This window comes from Oscarella lobularis, chromosome 2 (assembly GCF_947507565.1).
Source record: "Oscarella lobularis chromosome 2, ooOscLobu1.1, whole genome shotgun sequence".
In the NCBI taxonomy this organism is placed as follows: Eukaryota; Metazoa; Porifera; class Homoscleromorpha; order Homosclerophorida; family Oscarellidae; genus Oscarella; species Oscarella lobularis.
In genome coordinates, this window is record NC_089176.1 from 4,019,269 (window position 1) to 4,039,813 (window position 20,545).

The window sequence follows — 20,545 nt, forward strand, 5'->3', positions numbered from 1 at the left end:
CGTGACAGGAACTCGCGCTGCTCCTCGCTTGAACGGCCAAATGTTCTTTAACGCTACGCGAATAGGGTGTCGAAGAGCGAGGTTTCCGTGGAGAGAGAGGAGGGATGCGCGTGCGCCCGGATCGGCTCCTGCTGTCACCAGACGAAAATGCGTGTCCCACGACTGGGTTTTGGGGGGTTTAGAGTTCTGTTGTTTTGTTTTCGATTCGATGGGGTTACTTTGTGGACGCTTTTCGCGTCGTCGAGCCACGATTCGTACATTGCTTCGATGTAGGAGCTCGATGTTCCGTTTAGAAAGGGCTCCTTTGTGTGTCGGGCCGATGTCGATGCGGCGCGGTAGAGTAGGACGCGGTAGCGATGAGGCAAGAGCCTGAAGCGAATCATTTTCTTTCACAGTTTCACTAGTTAGCTAACCCCCGGGAATTTCCTACGAGCGAGATCCCGACTATAGAGGTGACTTCATTTTTCCGGCTTTGGGAATGTACGTCTATATTCTCGACTTAGAGGACGGAAAGTTTTATGTTGGATCTACTGCAAAAAAATTGGAGCATCGTTTGAGAGAACATCTTGAAGGCAAAGGCCTCGGAGCCGACTTTACGAAGGCTCACAAACCACTGGCTCATACGATCAAATCGAAACACTTTCATTACTTTTTATGCGACTCCAATAAAGCGGAGAAAGAAGAATTGACAAAGACTCTTGAGCTGATGTACGAAAAAGGAATAGACAATGTCAGGGGCGGACCTTATTGCGAAATGAATTTGTCAGACGCCACGAAAAACGCAATACAACCACTAATCGATCACCTTAACAGGCTCTGTTTCAATTGCCACAAGCCTGGTCACCTGCGGAAGAACTGCAGCAGTCAAAACTCTCAATCAGTTCCAAATCCCCCTGCAGATGATTGTGTAGTGGAAATGCCTAAAATTGAAGACGAAATTCCGCGGAGCCGTGATCGAGGGAGTGGGGGGTGGTGTAACATTTTATAGCTTTTACTTTTTTTTACTTTCTGCATTCATTATTTTTTAGAAGCCACATAGTTTAATAATTAATATGACCTTTTTTTTGGAAAATCGTTGCGACTATTATGCGCTGTGCGCAAACGTGCGCGTGGGCGCATTTTCCTGGTTAACGCCCCTAATTAAATTGGGGACTCCTGGCTCTCCCGGCTCACCTGAAATGTCAGCAAGTCACTTTGTCTACGTTCTCCAACTCGAAGGAAATCGATTCTATGTTGGCACAACGACCGATGTAGATCGTCGCGTGAGACAGCACTCTTCTGGTGAAGGAGCCGCTGCATTCACGAGAAAATACCGACTTGTTCGCGAAGTGAGAGAAGAGCGACAAGAATTCGGTTCCAAAGAGGAAGCGAATCAAGCGGAAACGACCAAAACGTTGAAGTTGATGATCGAGAAAGGCATCGACAACGTCAGAGGTGGCGAATATGCCCAAACAAGCCAGACCACGCCCACACGCGCAACCTTATACTTATCACCGTGATGACGTCAGTGTCCGTGGTGGAGGAGGTGGATGCTTCCGGTGCGGAAGAACAAGTCATTGGCAGGATGAGTGCTATGCCTCTTGGTCTGTTGATGGGAGGCATCTCTACTAACTAAAAGAGAGGAGAGAGTTCTCTTCTTTTTGGGACATTAGATTTGTTCTCCTAATAATATATCAATGATTATTAATCTAAGTTGAACGCTGATAGCGATTTGTGGTTCTTCAGAAATTATTTCATTTTCGGTGTCTTTAGAATTTAACTCAAAATAAAAGTAAAAAACTAAATGATGAATTCATTAGCCGCGTGATGGGATCAATCTCGGAACATGTTTGGTACGAGTCTGCCGAAAAAGCGAGGATTGAGGAATTGGCGAAGACTCTCGAGCTGATGGACGAACACACGACTTTTTTGGAACGGTAATCGCGTGACTTGCCACTTTTGTATTTGCGCATGCGCCTGCATATGCGCATTAGTCACATTGCGCATTTCCTGTTAACGCCTCCAGTTGGGGACTCCGCGGCCAGTTCGAATGATGTCAGCGAGTCACGTCGTCTACGTTCTTGAACTTGAAGCAAATCAATTCTATGTTGGCATAACGGCCGATATAGATCGTCGTATGAGAGAACACTTTTCTGGTCGAGGAGCTGAATTTACGAAACGTTACCAACCCATTGGCATTCGAGAAGTGATCGAGGGATTCGATTCTGAAGAGGAGGCACGTGAAGAGGAAAGGATAAAAACGCTAGAGTTGATGAGTGAGAAAGGCATTTGCAACGTCAGAGGTGGTCCTTACACTCAAAGTACTGCGTTGCCCGTTGAAATAATATTGGATATAAGAAGGCAGATAGATGAACTGGAGGAAAACTGCTACAAGTGTCACCAGCCGGGCCATATGGCCAACAGATGCCCTGGATATAGACCGTATGGCAAACCCGGTGTGTGCTATCAGTGTGGGATACAGGGCCATTGGAAACCAGAATGTCGCGGTGCGGGAGACTAGGCCACTGGGAAACTGAATGCAGAGTTTTTGTCAGGTGACTGAAAAACGATTGCTAACTGACAGCTGCTCCTTTGTTCTTGTGCTTCTTTGTTCTTTGTGTTGCTCGCTGCTTTGCGCCTGCGCGAAAAAATAAAACCCGGACTCTGCGCGGTAAAGACTAAAGAAGATGGCAGAGAAGCTGTACACGGTGTTCACGCTCGAGCTTGAAGGCGGAAAATACTACGTGGGAAGGTCGGAGAGCGTCGATCGTCGTCTGCGCGAACACTACGCGGGCGAGGGAACCGAATTCACGAAACTCCACCGCCCCCTTGCCGAACAGCAGGTCGAAAAGGTTTCGTGCAAGTCGAAAGACGAAGCGACTGCAGTCGTAGCGAAGCGAACGCTCGAATTGATGTCGGAAAAGGGCATCGAAAACGTGCGAGGCAGCCAGCATTCCCGGATAAACTTAGGTGAAAAAACGAAAAAGGCACTTCAACACGAAATCGACGTATTGAAGAACAACTGCTACGAATGTCACGAACCAGGTCACATGGCTCAATCGTGCAAAAAGAAGAAACGATCTAAAAGTAGATCCTCTAAACCTTATTCTTCTTCATCATCGCGTCATGGATCACGTGGTGTGAGTGGAGGTGCGTGCTTTAGATGCGGAAGAGCAAGCCATTGGCAGGGTCAGTGCTATGCCTCTTGGTCTATTGATGGAAAGCCTCTTCGCTGACATTTTTGATTCGTTCTTCTAATAATAATGATTATTTTTGTGGTGATTCAGATTTCAGAAATTATTTCATCTTCCGTGTTTTTAATTAATCTAAGTGAGAAATTATTTCGTCTTCCGTGTCTTTAATTAACTCAAAATAAAACTAAATGATCATCAGTTCATTAATTAACTGCTGTGACGTCAGTGAGTGACCTTTTCTTCTCTTAATTAACTCGAGTCGTAGCTGTTTTCGCTATAAGTGCTATCATTATCATTATCGTATTCTTCAATTTCAATTTTATTGGTTGCTCCTGCGTATCCGTTTTGCATGTATCAGTTCCACGGAAAAACTCTGAGTGATACTGATACTTCTAGTAGCGAATCAGATGATACGCTTCTTTTTTGATGGTTGATTGTTTTGGCAGAATTTACAATAATGATAATTAGGCACTTGGATTATGAGTTTACTTACTTTCTAAACCAACGAATGGGTGAATGTTTTTCTAACGCGTCACCGAAGCCGACCTCTTTCTGGGTCAGAACTCCTGGAAAAAATGAGATTGCATTTTCTTAAGTCTAATTAATGGTGAGAGACGAGGGATGCGCGTGCCCGCGTTGCCGTTACGAGAATGCGCGCGTCCCAAGACTGAGTTTGGGAATTACTTTGCGGACGCTTTTCGGGTCGTCACGGTGCCAGGAGCCGCGATCGTACACGAGGCATAATTAACCGGGAGTGACAACGATATCTACGAGTGAAAATAAACTGTCCCGGCTATATAGAGGGGTGGCTTTGTTCCGGGTTCGGAAATGGTGCACTTCTTTGTCTATATTCTCGACTTAGACCACGGAAAGTTTTACGTTGGATCTACGAAGAATTTGGAGAGTCGTTTGAGAGCGCACATTGAGGGGAAGGGGGCCGAATTTACGAAGGTTCACAAACCTTTGGCTCGTGAAATCGTCTCGGAATACTTTCAATGTTTTTCGTACGAGTCTGATGAAGAAGCACTGAGCGGTGAATTGATGGCAACTCTTCAGCTGATGGACGAACAAGGAATAGAAAATGTGAGGGGCGGACCTTACTGCGAAATGACTTTATCAGACGCCACGAAAAAAGAAATACAGAGATTAATTGATCATCTTAAAGGTCAATGCTACAAGTGTCACAAGCGTGCTCACGTACTGAGAGACTGCCAATCAATTCAGCATTCTGCTTCCCAATACCGTGGCAGAAACGACTACATGGTGCCTGGAGCTCTTGAAAACAGATTTCAAGACAGTGATCAGGGTGGCTATTGTAGAATTTTGTAGCTTTCTCTCCGTAATTGGATTCAGTTTTAGCTTGATGATTTTTCGTTATATTATATCGATTGTCACGCGTTGCTTATGCGCATTTCCGGGGGTCAACGCCCTCGATTGGGGACTCTCTTGGCTTACCAGTGCATGATGTCGGCTAGTTACTTTGTCTACGTTCTCCAACTCGAAGGAAATCGATTCTATGTTGGAACAACGACCGATGTAAATCGTCGCGTGAGACAGCACTTTTCTGGTGAAGGAGCCGCTGCATTCACAAGACGATACGAAGTTATTCGTGAATTGAGGGACGAGAGACAGGAATTCGGTTCTAAAGAGGAGGCGAGTCAAGCGGAAACGACCAAAACGTTGAAGTTGATGAGCGAGAAAGGCATCGACTACGTCAGAGGTGGCCAATATTCCCAAATTGACTTTTCCGACGAAACTAAAGAAGCAATACAAAGAAACATCGATCAAATGCAGAGCAACTGTTTCAAATGTCACCAGCCAGGCCACATGACCACCCAGTGCCCTACTAATACACGTGCTGCAACTAATACACGTGCTGCAACACGTGGACCAAATCGTTCTGCAACGCGTGGACCGAATCGTGTTCAACCGTACACCCGTCAACGCCCAGCCGCCGTAAGTTTTGTCTGCAGGCGCTGTAGGCGCCCTGGGCATAGCGAAGACAACTGTTTTTCAAAATCGACTGCTGATGGAAAGCCCCTGGGTAATACTTTTAGTATTGAATTAGACTCAGATGATGGTATCTGCTTTCGGTGTGGGAGACGGGGCCATCGGCAAAGCGAATGCTTTGCTTCGACAACTGTTGATGGTGTCCGTGGTGGTGGAGGTAGAGGAGGTGGATGCTTCCGGTGTGGAAGAACAAGTCATTGGCAGGATGAGTGCTATGCCTCTTGGTCTGTTGATGGGAGGCCTCTCTAGAGAGAAAGAGTTCTGTTCTTTTTGAGACATTAGAAATAGATGGTTAGTGATTGGATTGTTTCTATGGTGATTTAGAAATTATTTCATCTTCCGTGTTTTTAATTAATCTACGTGAGAAATTATTTCGTCTTCCGTGTCTTTAACTCAAAATAAAACTAAATGATGATCAGTTCATTAGTTCAATGCTGTGACGTCAGTTATGGAACTCATATATAAGATAGAGTAGTAACCTTTTCCTTCTCTTCAACTCAAGTCGTAGCTATTTCCGCTATAAGTGCTATCATTATCGTATTCCTCAATGTCGATGTCATTGGTGGCGTATCCATTTTGTATCACTTCCCTCTGCCTGTACTCCCTATTCGACATTTGTGATAATTCGACGGGTACAATTCGATTGCTCCACGATGCGCGCGCAGCCATCGTCGATCGACGTCTCCCTTTCCTTAGAGACACTGTATCTCTATGATTATTGACCCAGGCAACTGTCATGCAACCGTAGATGACGCCCGTCAATTGAAAAGCGAAGAGTAGACTTCCGCCAACGATGAGATTGGCTGCATTGTCACGCAGCCAATTATCTATGGGAGTATGACAGTCGTCCATTCGATGATGTGTCGAGTTGAAACAGGATGGGTCTTCATAGGATTTAAATGATATTTCGAGCGAGGAAGGGGGCTGTGAAAATGCACAGCACTCCAACTAGGAAATAACCTATTTATTTATTTATATATAGTCAGAATGTGTTATTACTGTTTTCTGGGCGTGTATTCGTATCTTGTCGCCTATTGCCATCCACGACTTCTCCTCATACTCGTCAATCTAAAAATAGTCCCAATAACACGGAAGTAGACGGGAGACGTCGACTTACGTAGGATCGAAGAAAGACAACGAGCAAGATGAGCGCAAACTCGCCAATAATAACCAAAGCATTCAACGTAGTAAACTAAGAAAGGAGATTATATATAGAGAGGATATAGAGGTGATGTGGCACCGTTTTGAGAAGACATCCGGTTTCGTTGAGAGCGCCACAGCATCCCAAGAAACCTGTCCCCCGCGGCCATAAGAGAATGAGAAAGACAAGCGAATTAGACATACCAACAACAAAGACCGCAGAACCCAAACAAACGATGACAATGAAGACGATCTGTGGAAGGAAAGGGAAGAGGGATTATCTCTCTATCTCTTTCTTGTCTTACTTGGTCCAAAGGGGTTATGTCGTAGCCCTTTTTGCCTGAGACGAGGATCCACGAGCATAATCCGATGGCCGCTGCGCCGACCAACTGGCGAGAGGGAGGAGAGGAAAGTGTTAGATCCATTCTCGCTTCTTACGCGAGGTGGGATCGCGCCTACGCTTACCATGAATAGGACGCTTAGAACGCAGAGGATCCATCTAGCGCATTTCATGACGCAAGACATGGCGACAAGTGGCTCCGAGCAACGGGCGAGCTTTTGTTGTTGTACTGTGCGCTCGCGGCGTCACACCTAACGTACGTTGTTCCATCGATGACGTAATCAAGTCTACGCCACCTAACGTACGTTGCTCTGACGTCTTCGGTGATGGCGACTACCTTGGATCAGTACGTATCTCGCGTGCGAGCTCATTCCGACGCGAAAAAGTTTGCTGAACTCGCCGAAATGGTTCGAAATTCGAGAGAAATGCTATCGAAGAATATGGCGCACGTCGCAAACGCTTTGGAATCGTTCGACGCCGAATTGCACACGCTTGGAGTTCTCGGAATCCTGTACGATCGATCACAAGTAACGTTTATCGAAGAGGACGATTGTTTTAGGTACGCCAAATCGACTCTGCCGTCGATTCCGGACGTGGACGGATTTTTGACGCAAATCCAGACATTCGTTCGAGTTTGCGCCACGCCCCAAATTTCGCATGCTACTGATCTGTGTATGTGAGCCGAAAAAGCGCGCCAAATATATTAATATCTATTGTTTTCTAGATTGTTCTCTATGTCATTGTTATACAAAATTGATTCTGGGATTGAAACACGTGGGAGGAAGATGTGGAATGTTAATTTAATTTGTTATTGATTCTTTAGCCTATTAAGGGTATCGAGACTCTAAAATTGGCGGTTGAAAAACTTCGACCGACGCCAAATCATCTCACTTCGATTCACGCCGACTTGGCTCAGGTTTTATATGGATATGATCACGTGACATTGGTTTATAATGTGGCTACAAGGTGTGTCTACTTTCCAAGTGCTTTAAACCCGTATTGCCTTTTCTCGAATGCGACATTGGGGATTTTGTACAAGAGGTAAAATGAATAAATAATAATTCAAAATTAATTCTATTGTATAAGGGAAACGGTTTTGACGTCAAAATGCTTTTACTCTATTACTACTACGGTGGCATGATATACACGGGAATCAAACAATTCGACAAAGCCCTTTTCTTTTTCGAAGCAGTAAGATCAATAATAAATAATTAATTAGAAGAGAGGGAGGGGTTTCTTTAGGCAGTCACAACGCCGGCTCAAGCCGTGAGCGCAATCATGCTCGAAGCATATAAGAAATATATTCTCGTTTCGTTGCTACTTCACGGGAAAGTGCACGCTTTGCCTCGCTATACTTCCGGTGTAGTCGGACGATATCTCAAGGTAATGATAGCATTTAATTATTTAATTATTTATTTATTTATTTATTTATTTATTTATTTATAGCCACTTTGTGCTCCTTATAATGAGCTTACGACTGCCTACAGTACGAATAGCGCAGCTGAAGTCCAGAAAGTTGTGACGAAGCACAAAGACGCATTTATAAAAGTCACTTCACAAAAAAGCGTGACGTCAGATTGGATTTTATTTATTTATTGATTTTTTTCAGGATACGAATATGGGTTTAGTGAAGCAAGTCGTCGCTTCGCGCAATAGGAAAAATATTCAGATGCTAACCAAGGTGATGACGTATTTTAATTAATTAATTAATTACATTTTTTCTTATATTTTCTTCAGACTTTTCTGACTCTTTCTCTGGCTGATATGGCCAGTCGCGTTCAGCTATCGAGTCCCAAGGAAGCGGAAAAATGCATTCTTCACATGGTACATGATACAAAATCTTGAATCTCCTCTATTATTTAATTAAATTTAGATTGAAGATGGGGAAATTTTCGCTACAATTGATCATCAAAACGGCATGGTTTCATTTCGAGATAAACCGGAAACGTTTGCTGACGAGAAAATGGTTGCCATGGTAGACAGCGAGGTAAAATAAATAATATATATATACATATTTAATTACATTGGAGATTAGATTCACCGTTGCATGGAATTGACGAAACGAATTCAGAAAATGGATCGAGACATGGCCGTGAATCCACAATACGTCAAAAAAGTACAGGAAAAAATTCACCTAAATTTTTTTCTCACGTGATTTTTTTTCTTTAGACTCTCGGTGTGCAATCGGATGATGATCTGGCGCTGTCTGTTACAGGTAGCCATTCGATGGAGAGCTACGCTATGTGAAAAAAAAACAATGATGACGAATTTTTTTTTTGAGTTCTTTGCTTTGATTATGTATGGGTTGAATTCAAAATTAGGGGTCTCACCTCTTGTATTGTTGTAATCTCCTGTTTCTAATTAAAAAATCAAGTATTTACAGTTTCGTTTTATGATTGATGACGTCATTCAGTATTTTTTGCCGTATCTGTGACAATGGGAAAAAGTGAAAACGATTTTTTTGGGGGAATTTTTTGAATTTTACTTGGCTGTCCAATCGGGTCGTCCGCTCAACGCTGAATTGTATTTTCCAAAATTCGTCGTTCCTGTCGTCTTATATGAATAATTTCCACTTCCGGCTGCTATTTTTGGCCCGAAATCCATTCCAAAATTACCGAAATGGGAGGAGCGCTTTTTCTGAAAGGGAGCCGGAAGTTTTGCGGTCGTTAGCGGCGCAACGGCAGCTGGTTTGTTTTGACCCCACATGCCCAATTGAGGCTTGGGTCTCGTGGGCGTTATTTTGATGGAAGAGGGGGTCGTAGTGGAAGGGGAATAGCGCGCTTTAGACATGTAGTACGCCTTGGCTGATTCGCGGATTTCTTCCTGGCTTAGACGACTCGATTCGCGACGTGCCATCGCCTTGGCAACGGGATTAAATTCCGTTCTACCAAAACTGGAAGAAAATTATAGAATAAATAATCAATTTTCTATTTACCTTATTCGCGGTTGTGGTTTTGATTTATCTTCTTTTCTGACGTCATCAATCTTCCTTGTCAGTGCGACTTTTGGTTTTGTTGGCGCGAAACTGAAATTATCTAAATCGGCTAAAGTCTTATTGATATCAACGCTGTCTCCCCCCAACACGGAAGTTCTCTTGGAATAAGAAACGGGGGGCGGGGCTGGTTGGACAATTGGCTGGACTTGAGCTGTTGGCTTGGGAAGATTTTGGCCTACAGCGAAGAAGGGATAGCGAAGTGCTTGGACAGCTGTGGGCCTTCGTTTGGGATCCCATTGGAGGGTTGCTTCTAGGAGATGAATTCCTTCGGGACTTGCGTTGGGAAGGAGACGGGATAAGGGAGTGGGAGCCTGAGAAATTCAAAAATAATATAATAAATAGGTCAATAAATTTTTTCTCTTATTACGCATGTTGGAAATCGAAAATTCATGGATGACGCTAACATCATTCCTTCAGGCCAACATTCCTAATATATTAATTAAGATTAATTAAGATTAATTATTCTACATTATTATTCTACATTCCTAATATATTAATTAAGATTAATTATTAATTAATTAAGATATATTTTTGATTTTTTCCTGCCTTGTTTGGAGATCCCATTATGGCGCATATTTTGAAAATTTCGTCTACTTCGCTACTTCCGGGAAAAAGTGGTCGAAAAGTGTAAATTTCGGCCATGATGCATCCGACTGCCCAGAGATCGATAGGAGAGCTATAGTTCACGGAACGAAGCAGGACTTCCGGGGCACGATACCTAGAAAAAATAAATAAATAAATTATTTATTTGTTATTGATTTTTTGTACCATCTTGTTGAGACGTAGTCTGTGTAAGGTGGGCGTGACCGGATTTCTCTAGCCAATCCGAAATCGGCAATTTTGACTAATTCCGGACCGCTACAAAGGAGATTCTCTGGCTTCATGTCTCGATGAAAAAATCCTGCAATAAATAAATAAATAAATAAATAAAAAGAGATTTAATTTTTTTGACTCACCAACTTTATGCATAAAACTCAATCCTTGCAACACTTGATAAATAACATTTCGAACCGTCGATTCGGGCCAAAGTTTAGTACTAATTATTTAATTAGATTAAATAAAATTATTAATTAATTAAGAATATACCGGTTTTTTATCAATTGATATAAATCGCCTTTCATGTACTCGAATACGAAATAGAGAACGTTGTCTTCCCGTATGACTTCTTTTAGTTTCACGATGTAGGCGTGGTTCAGTTTTTTCAAAGACTAGACACACAGTGGAGATAGCCACGCCCCTCCACTACTCTATGTATTCGTTTTTCTTACCTGCACCTCTCTCAATTTTAAGCATTCGTCCCACGAATAGAATTTCTTTTTCATGCTAAAGGGGAATTCGATTGGATTCGAGCGGGGGGACCCCCTCCGCTTTCTCTTTCTTTTTCTCTTTACCGTTTTATGGCGACTGCTTCGCCTGAGTCGACGTTTCGCGCGAGATGGACGTCGCCATACGTTCCGTCTCCGAGTTTTTTTACCGTCTTGTATTTGTTCATCTTCGTCGCGGCACTGCGTTGCTTGATTTGGGGGGAATACGCTTCGTTCGAGTCTTCGTTTAGCTTCTGGGGTCGTGCGCTGTCATGAGGCGATGCTTCTGTTCGATTTCCTTTGTTTTGCGACGGTTGGGTGTTAGGGAAGCTAGCGCACGCGCTATGACGTGTTCACAAGACGTCAGACGCTCTAATTCGTTAGCAACGAAGACGATCGCGTGCGAGTGGCGCGAAATCAATGACGTCAATCGATTTTTTTAGTCCTGACATGCAATTCCAACGAAGAGAAGCAAAAGTTGACGAATTGCGACATCCGGGTAATGCACGTTGCACCTAAAAGGACTCGCAAGAAACATATTCCAAACGTCGACTATATGAATGCGAGGCACGTTGCCGACAATTTCCTGCGCAATTCGAGCGTAGTATTGAACTTTAGCGTTATTCATGGCAAAGCCTTCGTTTCGACGAGCGTTCGAACCCCGCCATATGATCGTGGCGCCTGGAGCTCGTTTTCGAAGGCGTAGAAGAGCATCGCGTGTTGCTTCGATTCGCTTGACGAAACCCGGAAATGGGATATAGACGAAATGTTGAATGGATCCAATGACGATTATGTCCGTGTTGCTACCGGGTATTGCATCGATTGTCTCGGCGGAAAATGGAATGGCGTGTCGACTGAAATTCTTAAACGTCGCTTTTGACGTTCGGATAGGAAAACCGTGAAAATGAAATCGTACCGAACTATTGTACTCCGGATAAAAGACGGGAGGAGATGGTAAATCGTAGAAATCGGTGCAGTTGGGACGACGTAGTAGACAGTCGAGATTTCTTGCTATTTGTCGCACTGTCGAATCGCCTATAAAGTGCCAATGAGTGCCAGAAATGCATCGCTTTATATCGTTTAGAGTCTTGCAAGGATTCCGGCACTTGAAGACGAACGATTTGTCGCCCATCCACGATCCCAAAACCCTCGACGTCATTACACGTTTTTGTTGAAAAAACGACGAACAATCCAACAGTACCGAACCTATAAAAATACGTACAATGCGTCATCGTTTCATGCATGCAGCGTCATCTAACCGTGTGACGTCGTCGAAGGCTGAATAAAAGGCACAGAAATCGACGTTATAGGAGAGCTCGTGAAATTTGGTTTGTTTTCACGATATTTTTCGTCGTCCGTTCTTTGCAATCTTTTGTCATTGTAGCAGGCCCAGCTGTCGTCACAAGTGAAATTCCCACCGTGGGGAAGTTGACAGGACGAGTAAAAGCTGTAGTGCGGTTCGCTAACGGTGCACCAATTGGAGCCGGAAAATTCGCCTTCATTCAGTGGCTTCCAGTCTTGATAGCATCTTCCCACCGGTTTACGTCGAAGGAGAGAAGACGTCATGTAGGGAGACCGTTTTCCAGCGTAAGCAGATCGCTTCAAACCCGCTAAGTAAGTACAAGAGCCAAAATAACCGTAATTGGGATCAGCAAGTGTGTCTCGTCGAAATTTGCTTGTGTATTCTAGGACAATGTTGATTGTTGCCAATCCGGACCAATCAGGCAAAAATTCAACCAAATATGATCCATTGTCGAAATCGTGAACGGCTCCCGTTTGATAATAGGATTTTTCTTTGTTTATGAGAAAGGCAAAGAAAAGATCGCCACCTATCAGTTGCGATTGATTGTTGACGTCTTTGGCCTGAATAACGACGTGTAGAGGTTGCCTTTGAATGATGTTCTTTGTGACGAGTTGCACGGACGTGTAGAGCGGACTTGTCTCGGCTAGAGCGCGCGGAGAAGACAAATGAAGACTCCGGATGCCAACGTAAGCCTGCCAACGAGAAAATCTAATTACGCGATGCTGTATACTTTTCGCACCCTCCTAGTAAAATGGAGTAGCTAAGATACAGTACAGGCTAGGTTGTTTGGGGAGGGAGAAGAACACAAAACCCGGCGTGGGGATATCAGAGGATCAAAAAACTCACCGTATTCAATTCATTTGATTGCGTAGAGAGTTGATAGAGAGATTGCTGATGCTGAGGTCCAAGAGGATAGAGGAAACATTCAAAAGAATTGATGCAAAGCGCTGCAAAGGAAACAGCCAGACCAATAAGACATAAGCAAAAACATCCGCCCAATAGAAAGAGTCTCCAAACGACTCGCCTCATTGCGGATCTGTTTCTGCTGCGCATGGTCAATGATCTTCAATACAAATAAATACATTTCCACTCTATCTACACGTTGAATGCTCCATAAACGAATTGAATAAATACAGAAGCCGTGACGACGAACTGCCCATGACTATAAAGGGAAATTTTCCGTCAACACAACCTCGATCGTAATTCACAACGCGATTCGTCATAGAAACGCATTCTTCCGGCATGAGACCAAGTCGGCGAAGAAGAATGGCCGTGTGAACGTCTTCAAGACGAAACGATCTCATTTCATCTCCATCAATAGTTGAAATAGCCTTGATTAGATCATAGGAGAGAAAATATCCCGGTCCAAAACAAACGGGAGGATAATGTGAACTCGGATAATCGTTAACTGATAAATACCATTTACTTTGGGGATTTCGATCCGGCGAAATTCTGAGCATACATTTTCCGCCGAAAAAGTATTTTCCCATTGAGGAAATTCCCTTGTGTTGGAGAGCGTTACGAGTGCACGTGTACGCGTTTGGCGTGACGTCATCGAGCCATTCTAGAGTCAATTGAACGTTTATGAAACAATCGTCGTCCGTTTTGAGAAGAATTTCGAAATCCATGTGATTTTGAAGGATATAATCAAAAGCGGCCATTTTTTTCGCCGTTAAATTATAATAATCTTCCATGACGTCAACTTGGAGTATGTCCGAAAAATGACAAGATTCGGCGTCGATATTTTTTTGCAAAATTTCATTTTTCTCTTTCGTTTCGGCATTCGGTTTGCCGAGAAGAAATAAATATTTCCACGAATGACGTGAAGTGAAATCGGATTTCATTTTGAATCGCGATCTCAACCAACGATTTCTCGCCAAATGTCTTCTCTCGAAATTCGAAGCCGTCGACATGACGACGATGAGAAGGAACGTCTTCTCGTTCGATTTACAAAACGCAGGCGAATGCGCAAAACCGTGCGCATCTCGACACGGTGGCGGAACGCCCGGATCAAGAGGTTTTAGGGGAAGAGCGAGTGTTGGACACGATGTAGCGATTTCCGGGGAACGGACGTCGTCCGGATTACTTGGAACTGCGTCGGCGGCGGCGGAGGTGGCAAATAGATGCGATTTTGTAGCGTTTGTGTGTAAAATATGAGCGGTTCCTTTCGTCGCTGTGTCGTTTCGACGTTGCCGGTCGTCGAACGACAGTCGACGTAGTCGGAGTCGGTAGAAGTAATTGAGAAGTTGGAATACGCTGAAAAGAACAAGGACGATTACGAGAACGACTTTGCCCTTCATATGGACCAGTCTACTCTCTTCAAAAGCAGCGCGCGCTAATAGAGCAGATAATAAAAATCCTCTATTTATCTCTATTTATCTATCTATCTATCTATCTATCTATCTATCTACATGTTGCATGTTGCATAAAGCTGTTATACAGATACTTGCGCCGTTCAAACGAATGTCCCATTACAATTAGAGGAAATTCGCCCTTTGCACAACTCGCGTCATAATTGAAAACTCGTCTCGTTTGCGCTAAACAATTTCCCGGCACGAGTGATGTCCTCGCTATAAGAATTCCTGTATGAACATCTTCAAGTCGAAAATTTTCCATCCGATCGCCAGTTATTGACGCAATGGCCTTGACGAGATCATAGGAGAGAAAGTATCCCGGACCGAAGCAAAAAGGCGGGAAAAATTGATCAGGATAGTCCTTAGGAGATACATACCATTTACTGTGTGAATTTCGGATCGGATGACCATGTCGAGAACACGTGCCACCTAATAAATAATTTCCATTTTTTGCTCCGGCGTTGAGAGTGCAATTGTAAGCCTTTGAAGTGACGTCATCGAGCCATTCTAGTATCAATTGTATATTGACGAAACAATCGTCGTCTGTCTTGAGAAGAATATTGAAATCAATGTGATTTTTTATGACGTAATCGAAAGCGGCCATTTTTTTCGCCGTCAAATTATAATAATTTTCCATGACGTCGACTTGGAGTATGTCGGAAAAATGACAGGATTCAATTTCGATGTTGCGTTGCATGGCAACGTTCTCCGCCTTCGATTTCCCGTTGGGTTTTCCGACGAGAAAGAGATATTTCCACGGATGCGACGCGACGAAGTCGGCTTTCATTTTGAATCGCGATCGAAGCCACGCGTTTCTCGCTGCGTGTCTCTGCGCGAAATTCCACGCCGCCGACATTACGACGACCAAAAGCGACGATTTCTTCGCTTCGTTTCGTTGGCAAAATGCCGGCGAACTAGCGAAACCGTTCGCGTCTCGACACGGCGGTGGAACGCCGGAATCGAGGTCTTTTAGGGGAGGGGAGAGGGGAGGACAGGAGGGGGGGGGCCCCCCTGGAGGAGTTGGGGGCCTCTTCGTTTTTTCGTTCGCAATCTGCTCCTTTGCGATGATAAGGGCGGGTGTTGGTATTGATGTCGCGATGCGGGGTCGTTTTGTTGGTGCTACGGTGACGTTTGAGTTCGTTGGGGTCGTGGTGGAGTCTAATGTCCAGGGAAGTTTGGGCGAGCGACGGGAACGCGATACGTAGTGGAGGAGAAAGCCGAATTGAAAGACGACGAGAAGTGTCACGATGCCCACTGCAAGCGCTCGCTTTTTCATTGTCTAATGTTTACTCAATCCGAGGGTGCGCAGTTCAAATTACGTCATTTTTACATACACAACAGTACCATTGCGACGATTAATAAATAACTATTATTTAATCTCGAATGACATAACGCAATGGGATTTGTTCATTTACGATTTATCTGTGACGTCAAGCAAACTAAATATAGAGATGACGATGATGACGTGAATTATTTATCGTTATTTTACCTCAATGCTTCGTCTATTCCGTCGTCTTCTTCCCAATATTCTTTCATCGTTTTTTGTTTCTCTTTCTGCTGTCGTCTCACTTCGCTCTCCGTAAAATCGTCTCGGCTTAAGCCCGCCTTTCCAAGCACCGCCAATTTGCCGTCGATTAACGTTTTCAAGTGCTCGTCGACGGTTCCCTCGGCAACCAAATATCGAACACTCACAGAATCATTTTGACCAATACGATAAACCTGATAAATAAATAAATAAATAAATAAAATAAGAGACTCTTTTCCCTTACTCGATCTTCAGCCTGAACCAAAACGCCTGGATTCCAATAGAGTTCCGCAAAGACAACGCACGTGGCCGCCGTCAACGTAAGTCCCGTATTAGCCGCGGTAATGGACAAGACAGCGACGTCCACTTCGCCCCTTTGAAATCGATCGCACAACGATTGCCGCTCTTCCGCCGCCGTATTGCCATCGATTCTCATATAACCACGCCCACGTTTAGCAATGACGTCACAAACGGAATCAAGCATGACGCGATGATGTCCAAAGACAACGAACTTGTTCTCACCTTCGAGCATATCGCCAACGTAATTCTGCACGGCACTTAATTTAGCGAGAGCCGTTTGACTAAAGAATTCGAGAAGAGCGGCACGCTTATCTCCGCCGCGACGACGATCGAACTCGCGCGCCGCACCGGATAAACGATTCGTTTTAACGAGAGTCGGATCAAGAAGGACAAATTGTCGGAATTTCGGTGGAAGTTGAGGAAGAACGTCGCGTTTGAGTCGTCTTACCATAACCGTCTCTTCTAAGATGATTTGAAGTTCTTCTAAGTTGGACGAGCCGCTGTAGTCCCATCCGTAGGCGGTCTGACGTCCGTTGCAATAGCGCGCGCCGAACCGTTGAAAGGATTCGAATAGGGCGGGAAGGAGAGCGGAGATTTGCGTGTGAAGTTCCACGGGTCGCGATAGGGCCGGCGTTCCCGTGAGAAGAATTGCGCGACGCGATGATTTCAGTAGAGGAAGAACGGCGCGTGCGCGTGCCGTTTTGAAATTTTTCAAAAAATGACTTTCGTCTGCGATGACGACGTCGAATTTCGACGAGGATAATTTGTCTTTAACGCGAACCGCTATGTTGTAACTGAGTATATTTACCCGGTTGTCAAGGTAACAGTCTTTTGTGCTGAACGCGACGGTGACGTCATAAGATTTTATATCCGGGAGCCACGTGAGAATGGCTTCTTTCCAAGCCATTCTCAGTGAGGAGGGACAGATAATAAGAAGGGGCCATTCGAGAGCGTAATAGTTTGCTATGCACAGTGCCTGGAGGGTTTTTCCTAGGCCCATTTCATCTGCTAGGAGAACGCGTCCCTCGTGTTCTATCCCGTATCTAACACCTTCCTTTTGAAATGGCATCAACGATTGATATAAATGACCACCGGAAATCATTGCGTCATCCTGGAGTTTTTTCGTTGCTTGGGGAACCGAGGTAATTGATATTACCCACGGTGGGAGGGGTTGGATGGTGACGTCATCGATTTGACGTAGTTTTGTTTGGAGAATTTTGTGATCGGCGATTGGGAATGACCAGCGTGTTGTTTCCGGATTGTAGCGACGCGTTTTCATTGATCGAAAGACGCCGATTGCTGTTTCGTGATATTTCGTTCGTACTTCGAAAAATCGATCGCGAAGATTCGTCAGAACGAAGTTGATTTCGTGTTTTGGCGATGCCGCCGTCGCGATAGATTTACTTTTCAGACCTTTTTGGGGTTTTCTTTGAAAATTGGGACGATTTTTGGCCGTTTGAGGTGGTTTAGGTGGGTTCGGAGCTGCTTCCGGAAGCTTTCTCTTTCGCTGGAGTGTTCGTAGAGCTTCTGCACGCTTCTCCGCCATCCGACGACGCTGTTCTTCGCTGAGAGTCGTCATAGCTCAAAAATTGATCCGGGCAATCGCTCGTCCCGGATTACGCTACATGGAAGAGACTCAAAAAGGCAGCGAAGAAGCGTACAAAAGGCTCAACGCCATTCTTTCGGAAACATGTAAAAAAATTGAAAAGGTTAGAATTGTTTCGCGCGCGACGAGACTCCTTTTGAGGCGACGTGTAGCGCAACACGATTCTCGCGCATCGCCTGCGCGACGCACAACGCCTAATATTGCGCACGAAAGCAGAGAAAAGGTAAGAGAGCCGTGAGACGACACTGTAGCAATCGCATTGCGCAGACTCCTCATGAAGAGACTCGATCGCCATGGCGACAGATACGTCATCGAAGGAAGATCCCAGGCACTAAAACGAAGTAAACAGCGTCTCCCTTATGTAAAATCTTCCTCTAGATCAAAGATCTTCACGTTCCGGAAGTACCCACCGTCAGTGCCACGCCCCCATTCGATATTAGCATTTTGGAACCGGCAATTGCCGCTCTTCAGCCCGCCACTTCCGCCGCGACGGAAAGTTCGCCGTCGAAGTCACGTGTCAACGAGGCAAAGGGTCCCGGATCTTCGACGGCCAAGAAAACGGAGCGCGATCCGAATTTGCCTCGTCGTCCTGCCAACGCTTTTTTTCGATTTTGTCAGCAATATCGACACGCCGTTCATCAGGAACACGGGGAGGAATTGCAACAGGGGAATCACGAATTGACGAAGATTCTTGCTCAGAGATGGAACGAGCTCGCTTCGAACGAGAAGAAGAGTTTCTACGATATGTACGAAGCGGATCGCGTGCGCTACGAGAAAGAAATGAAAGAGTATCAAGCCGTGCACGGGGTCGTACCGAAATCGAGTCCCAAGCCAAAGAAACCGAGAAAGAAAGCGGAGACAACGACAAAGAAGACGAAGACGACGACAAAAATAGCAAAGACGGAACCGCCGTTTTTGATGTCATTAGATCATGATTTGGCGGTGGCGACGCCAAATCGGCTTTCTATGTTGATTCCCAGTTTGTCACCGCCCCCTCCGCCTGTCAGCTCCGATGTCTTGCTTAATATGAGTGATTCTGCGGCGCCGCATCATCACGAGCATTTTATGTTGGCTAGTGACGATGATATGGGACTAGTGTAGAGTAGATGCTTGGGTCATTTGTCTGAGAATTAGAGAAAGAAATAGATCAATAAATTAACACCACTAGCAACAGTTGTTGTACTGTAACCTGATTAGAATTAATTAGTTTAGCATAAAAAGAAACAATTTGCACGAACCTTCGATCTTTCGACTTGTGCAATGATTTCGCTGCATAGGACGATCTTTTTCTGCCTGGAAATGTGCATCGTCGTCTTCCGAATCGACGTTCTTCCTTCGTTCACTTCGAAATCGTCTCGAATCGCAAACGCGAGCTTCTGTCTCCTTTTTCTGCACATGATCAGGTCCTTTTACGTCTGGTAAGTGCCTCTTTCTTCGCAGTTTCTTCTCATTTCTTCGCGTGGCGACGTCGCGGACATCTTTGATCGACGTGCGCTACGAATTCGTCGCCGCGTGTTTGATTTCCTTTCTCTTCTTCCTGTTTCTGACTCGTCGGAGCCGTTCTCTTGTTGTTCGAGCTTCGCGAAGACCACGAGGTTCTTCTCCGGCCGCCATCTTGAAGTTAGCGCGTTTATTCTCGTGCGCTGCTAATCTTATGCAATCAATAGTCAAACCGGTTTGAAAACCGGTTTACGAACTCGCACCTATTGGGTGGAACCAATGAGAGCGCTTGGTGAGCCCCACGTGACCCCGGCGGACCAATGAGCGTGCTGGGCGGGGCTACGCTGTTCAAAAGCGAAGCGCACACCGATCTTCCTTCAGTTGCGGCTGAGGGTGGGTGCGTCGCGGTTCGCCGCGTCTCATCCTTGAGAGGACTGGCTCGGGAGATTTGGCAGAAGGCAAGGAAGGATAGTTGGAACTCAGCGTGGCCCACGGTTAATTCCGTGCCGGAGCCTGTAGGCAGGGCGATGGGGGGCTTCGGCCTCGGTTTACGCACTGGGCAGACGGATCGTTCGAGGTCTTATTGTCGTCAACAAGCACGAACCGCGCTAGGCTGAGTGGTTACGGCTTGGAGGGGGTGTTCAACTATGGTCTGGTTGCCGGCACTTTTCTCACCCGAACGACGCGATTAGACCGACGATGATCCAGCCCAGGAGCCTTCGATTCCTCCATTGCACTGTCTTCATTGTCGACTCCTACAAACAGCGGTCAGCCTCTCTCCATTCCACAAGGCCCGGTTCTTCTCAGGAAGACATACCGAAGGCTTTGGTACCAGCGCACCGGGGTTTCGGTATTAGGGGCCGATCCTCATCCAGGTGGGTACTGAATGGAATGGCCGAGGACCCGCAACTCGCCCGACACTTTTTGGAAGGGGGTCTTCGCTTTGCGAGACTCACCTGGGCTACGACGCGTCCAAACCTCCCCGTGGTGTAGCCTGGGTAACGCGAATATGGACGCAATTGAAAAAGGTACGTACAGAGATGAATTTTCAGCGT

At 45.3% G+C, this 20,545-nt stretch overlaps 8 protein-coding genes across 8 annotated transcripts; 2 read left to right on the forward strand and 6 right to left on the reverse strand.

Annotated features, from left to right (window-relative positions):
• Positions 1–5,468: 5,468 nt before the first annotated feature.
• Positions 5,469–6,904, reverse strand: LOC136183890 (CD63 antigen-like). The gene is made up of 7 exons (XM_065970696.1): positions 6,789–6,904; positions 6,629–6,712; positions 6,528–6,576; positions 6,424–6,476; positions 6,301–6,375; positions 6,183–6,251; positions 5,469–6,131 (listed from the first exon to the last, which is right to left on the reverse strand). The coding sequence occupies exons 1-7, from the start codon at positions 6,846–6,848 to the stop codon at positions 5,676–5,678; spliced, it is 846 nt and encodes a 281-aa protein (XP_065826768.1). The 5' UTR covers positions 6,849–6,904; the 3' UTR covers positions 5,469–5,675.
• Positions 6,905–6,970: 66 nt separating this feature from the next.
• LOC136183885 (COP9 signalosome complex subunit 3-like) lies at positions 6,971–9,056 on the forward strand. The gene is made up of 13 exons (XM_065970692.1): positions 6,971–7,174; positions 7,223–7,335; positions 7,388–7,437; positions 7,487–7,579; positions 7,630–7,704; positions 7,750–7,854; positions 7,906–8,046; positions 8,110–8,211; positions 8,273–8,344; positions 8,401–8,487; positions 8,537–8,650; positions 8,699–8,779; positions 8,833–9,056. The coding sequence occupies exons 1-13, from the start codon at positions 6,990–6,992 to the stop codon at positions 8,908–8,910; spliced, it is 1,296 nt and encodes a 431-aa protein (XP_065826764.1). The 5' UTR covers positions 6,971–6,989; the 3' UTR covers positions 8,911–9,056.
• On the reverse strand, positions 8,981–11,182 carry LOC136183884 (serine/threonine-protein kinase ICK-like). Its single transcript, XM_065970691.1, has 10 exons — positions 11,050–11,182; positions 10,927–10,981; positions 10,745–10,866; positions 10,615–10,694; positions 10,427–10,559; positions 10,205–10,376; positions 10,026–10,085; positions 9,599–9,969; positions 9,149–9,556; positions 8,981–9,091 (listed from the first exon to the last, which is right to left on the reverse strand). The coding sequence occupies exons 1-10, from the start codon at positions 11,148–11,150 to the stop codon at positions 9,073–9,075; spliced, it is 1,521 nt and encodes a 506-aa protein (XP_065826763.1). The 5' UTR covers positions 11,151–11,182; the 3' UTR covers positions 8,981–9,072.
• A 93-nt stretch (positions 11,183–11,275) lies between these two features.
• Positions 11,276–13,318, reverse strand: LOC136183883 (NXPE family member 4-like). The gene is made up of 3 exons (XM_065970690.1): positions 13,112–13,318; positions 12,222–12,957; positions 11,276–12,168 (listed from the first exon to the last, which is right to left on the reverse strand). The coding sequence occupies exons 1-3, from the start codon at positions 13,316–13,318 to the stop codon at positions 11,402–11,404; spliced, it is 1,710 nt and encodes a 569-aa protein (XP_065826762.1). The 3' UTR covers positions 11,276–11,401.
• Positions 13,319–13,356: 38 nt separating this feature from the next.
• Positions 13,357–14,565, reverse strand: LOC136183887 (beta-1,3-galactosyltransferase 1-like). Its single transcript, XM_065970694.1, has one exon. It carries the CDS (start codon positions 14,563–14,565, stop codon positions 13,357–13,359), a length of 1,209 nt encoding a protein of 402 aa, XP_065826766.1.
• A 103-nt stretch (positions 14,566–14,668) lies between these two features.
• On the reverse strand, positions 14,669–15,895 carry LOC136183886 (beta-1,3-galactosyltransferase 1-like). Its single transcript, XM_065970693.1, has one exon. The coding sequence runs from the start codon at positions 15,893–15,895 to the stop codon at positions 14,669–14,671; it is 1,227 nt and encodes a 408-aa protein (XP_065826765.1).
• A 26-nt stretch (positions 15,896–15,921) lies between these two features.
• LOC136183882 (SWI/SNF-related matrix-associated actin-dependent regulator of chromatin subfamily A-like protein 1) lies at positions 15,922–18,322 on the reverse strand. The gene is made up of 3 exons (XM_065970689.1): positions 16,389–18,322; positions 16,109–16,338; positions 15,922–16,058 (listed from the first exon to the last, which is right to left on the reverse strand). Exons 1-3 carry the CDS (start codon positions 18,021–18,023, stop codon positions 16,031–16,033), a joined length of 1,893 nt encoding a protein of 630 aa, XP_065826761.1. The 5' UTR covers positions 18,024–18,322; the 3' UTR covers positions 15,922–16,030.
• On the forward strand, positions 18,028–19,214 carry LOC136183889 (uncharacterized). Its single transcript, XM_065970695.1, has 4 exons — positions 18,028–18,153; positions 18,203–18,273; positions 18,318–18,378; positions 18,429–19,214. The coding sequence occupies exons 1-4, from the start codon at positions 18,070–18,072 to the stop codon at positions 19,149–19,151; spliced, it is 939 nt and encodes a 312-aa protein (XP_065826767.1). The 5' UTR covers positions 18,028–18,069; the 3' UTR covers positions 19,152–19,214.
• The last annotated feature ends 1,331 nt before the right edge of the window (positions 19,215–20,545 follow it).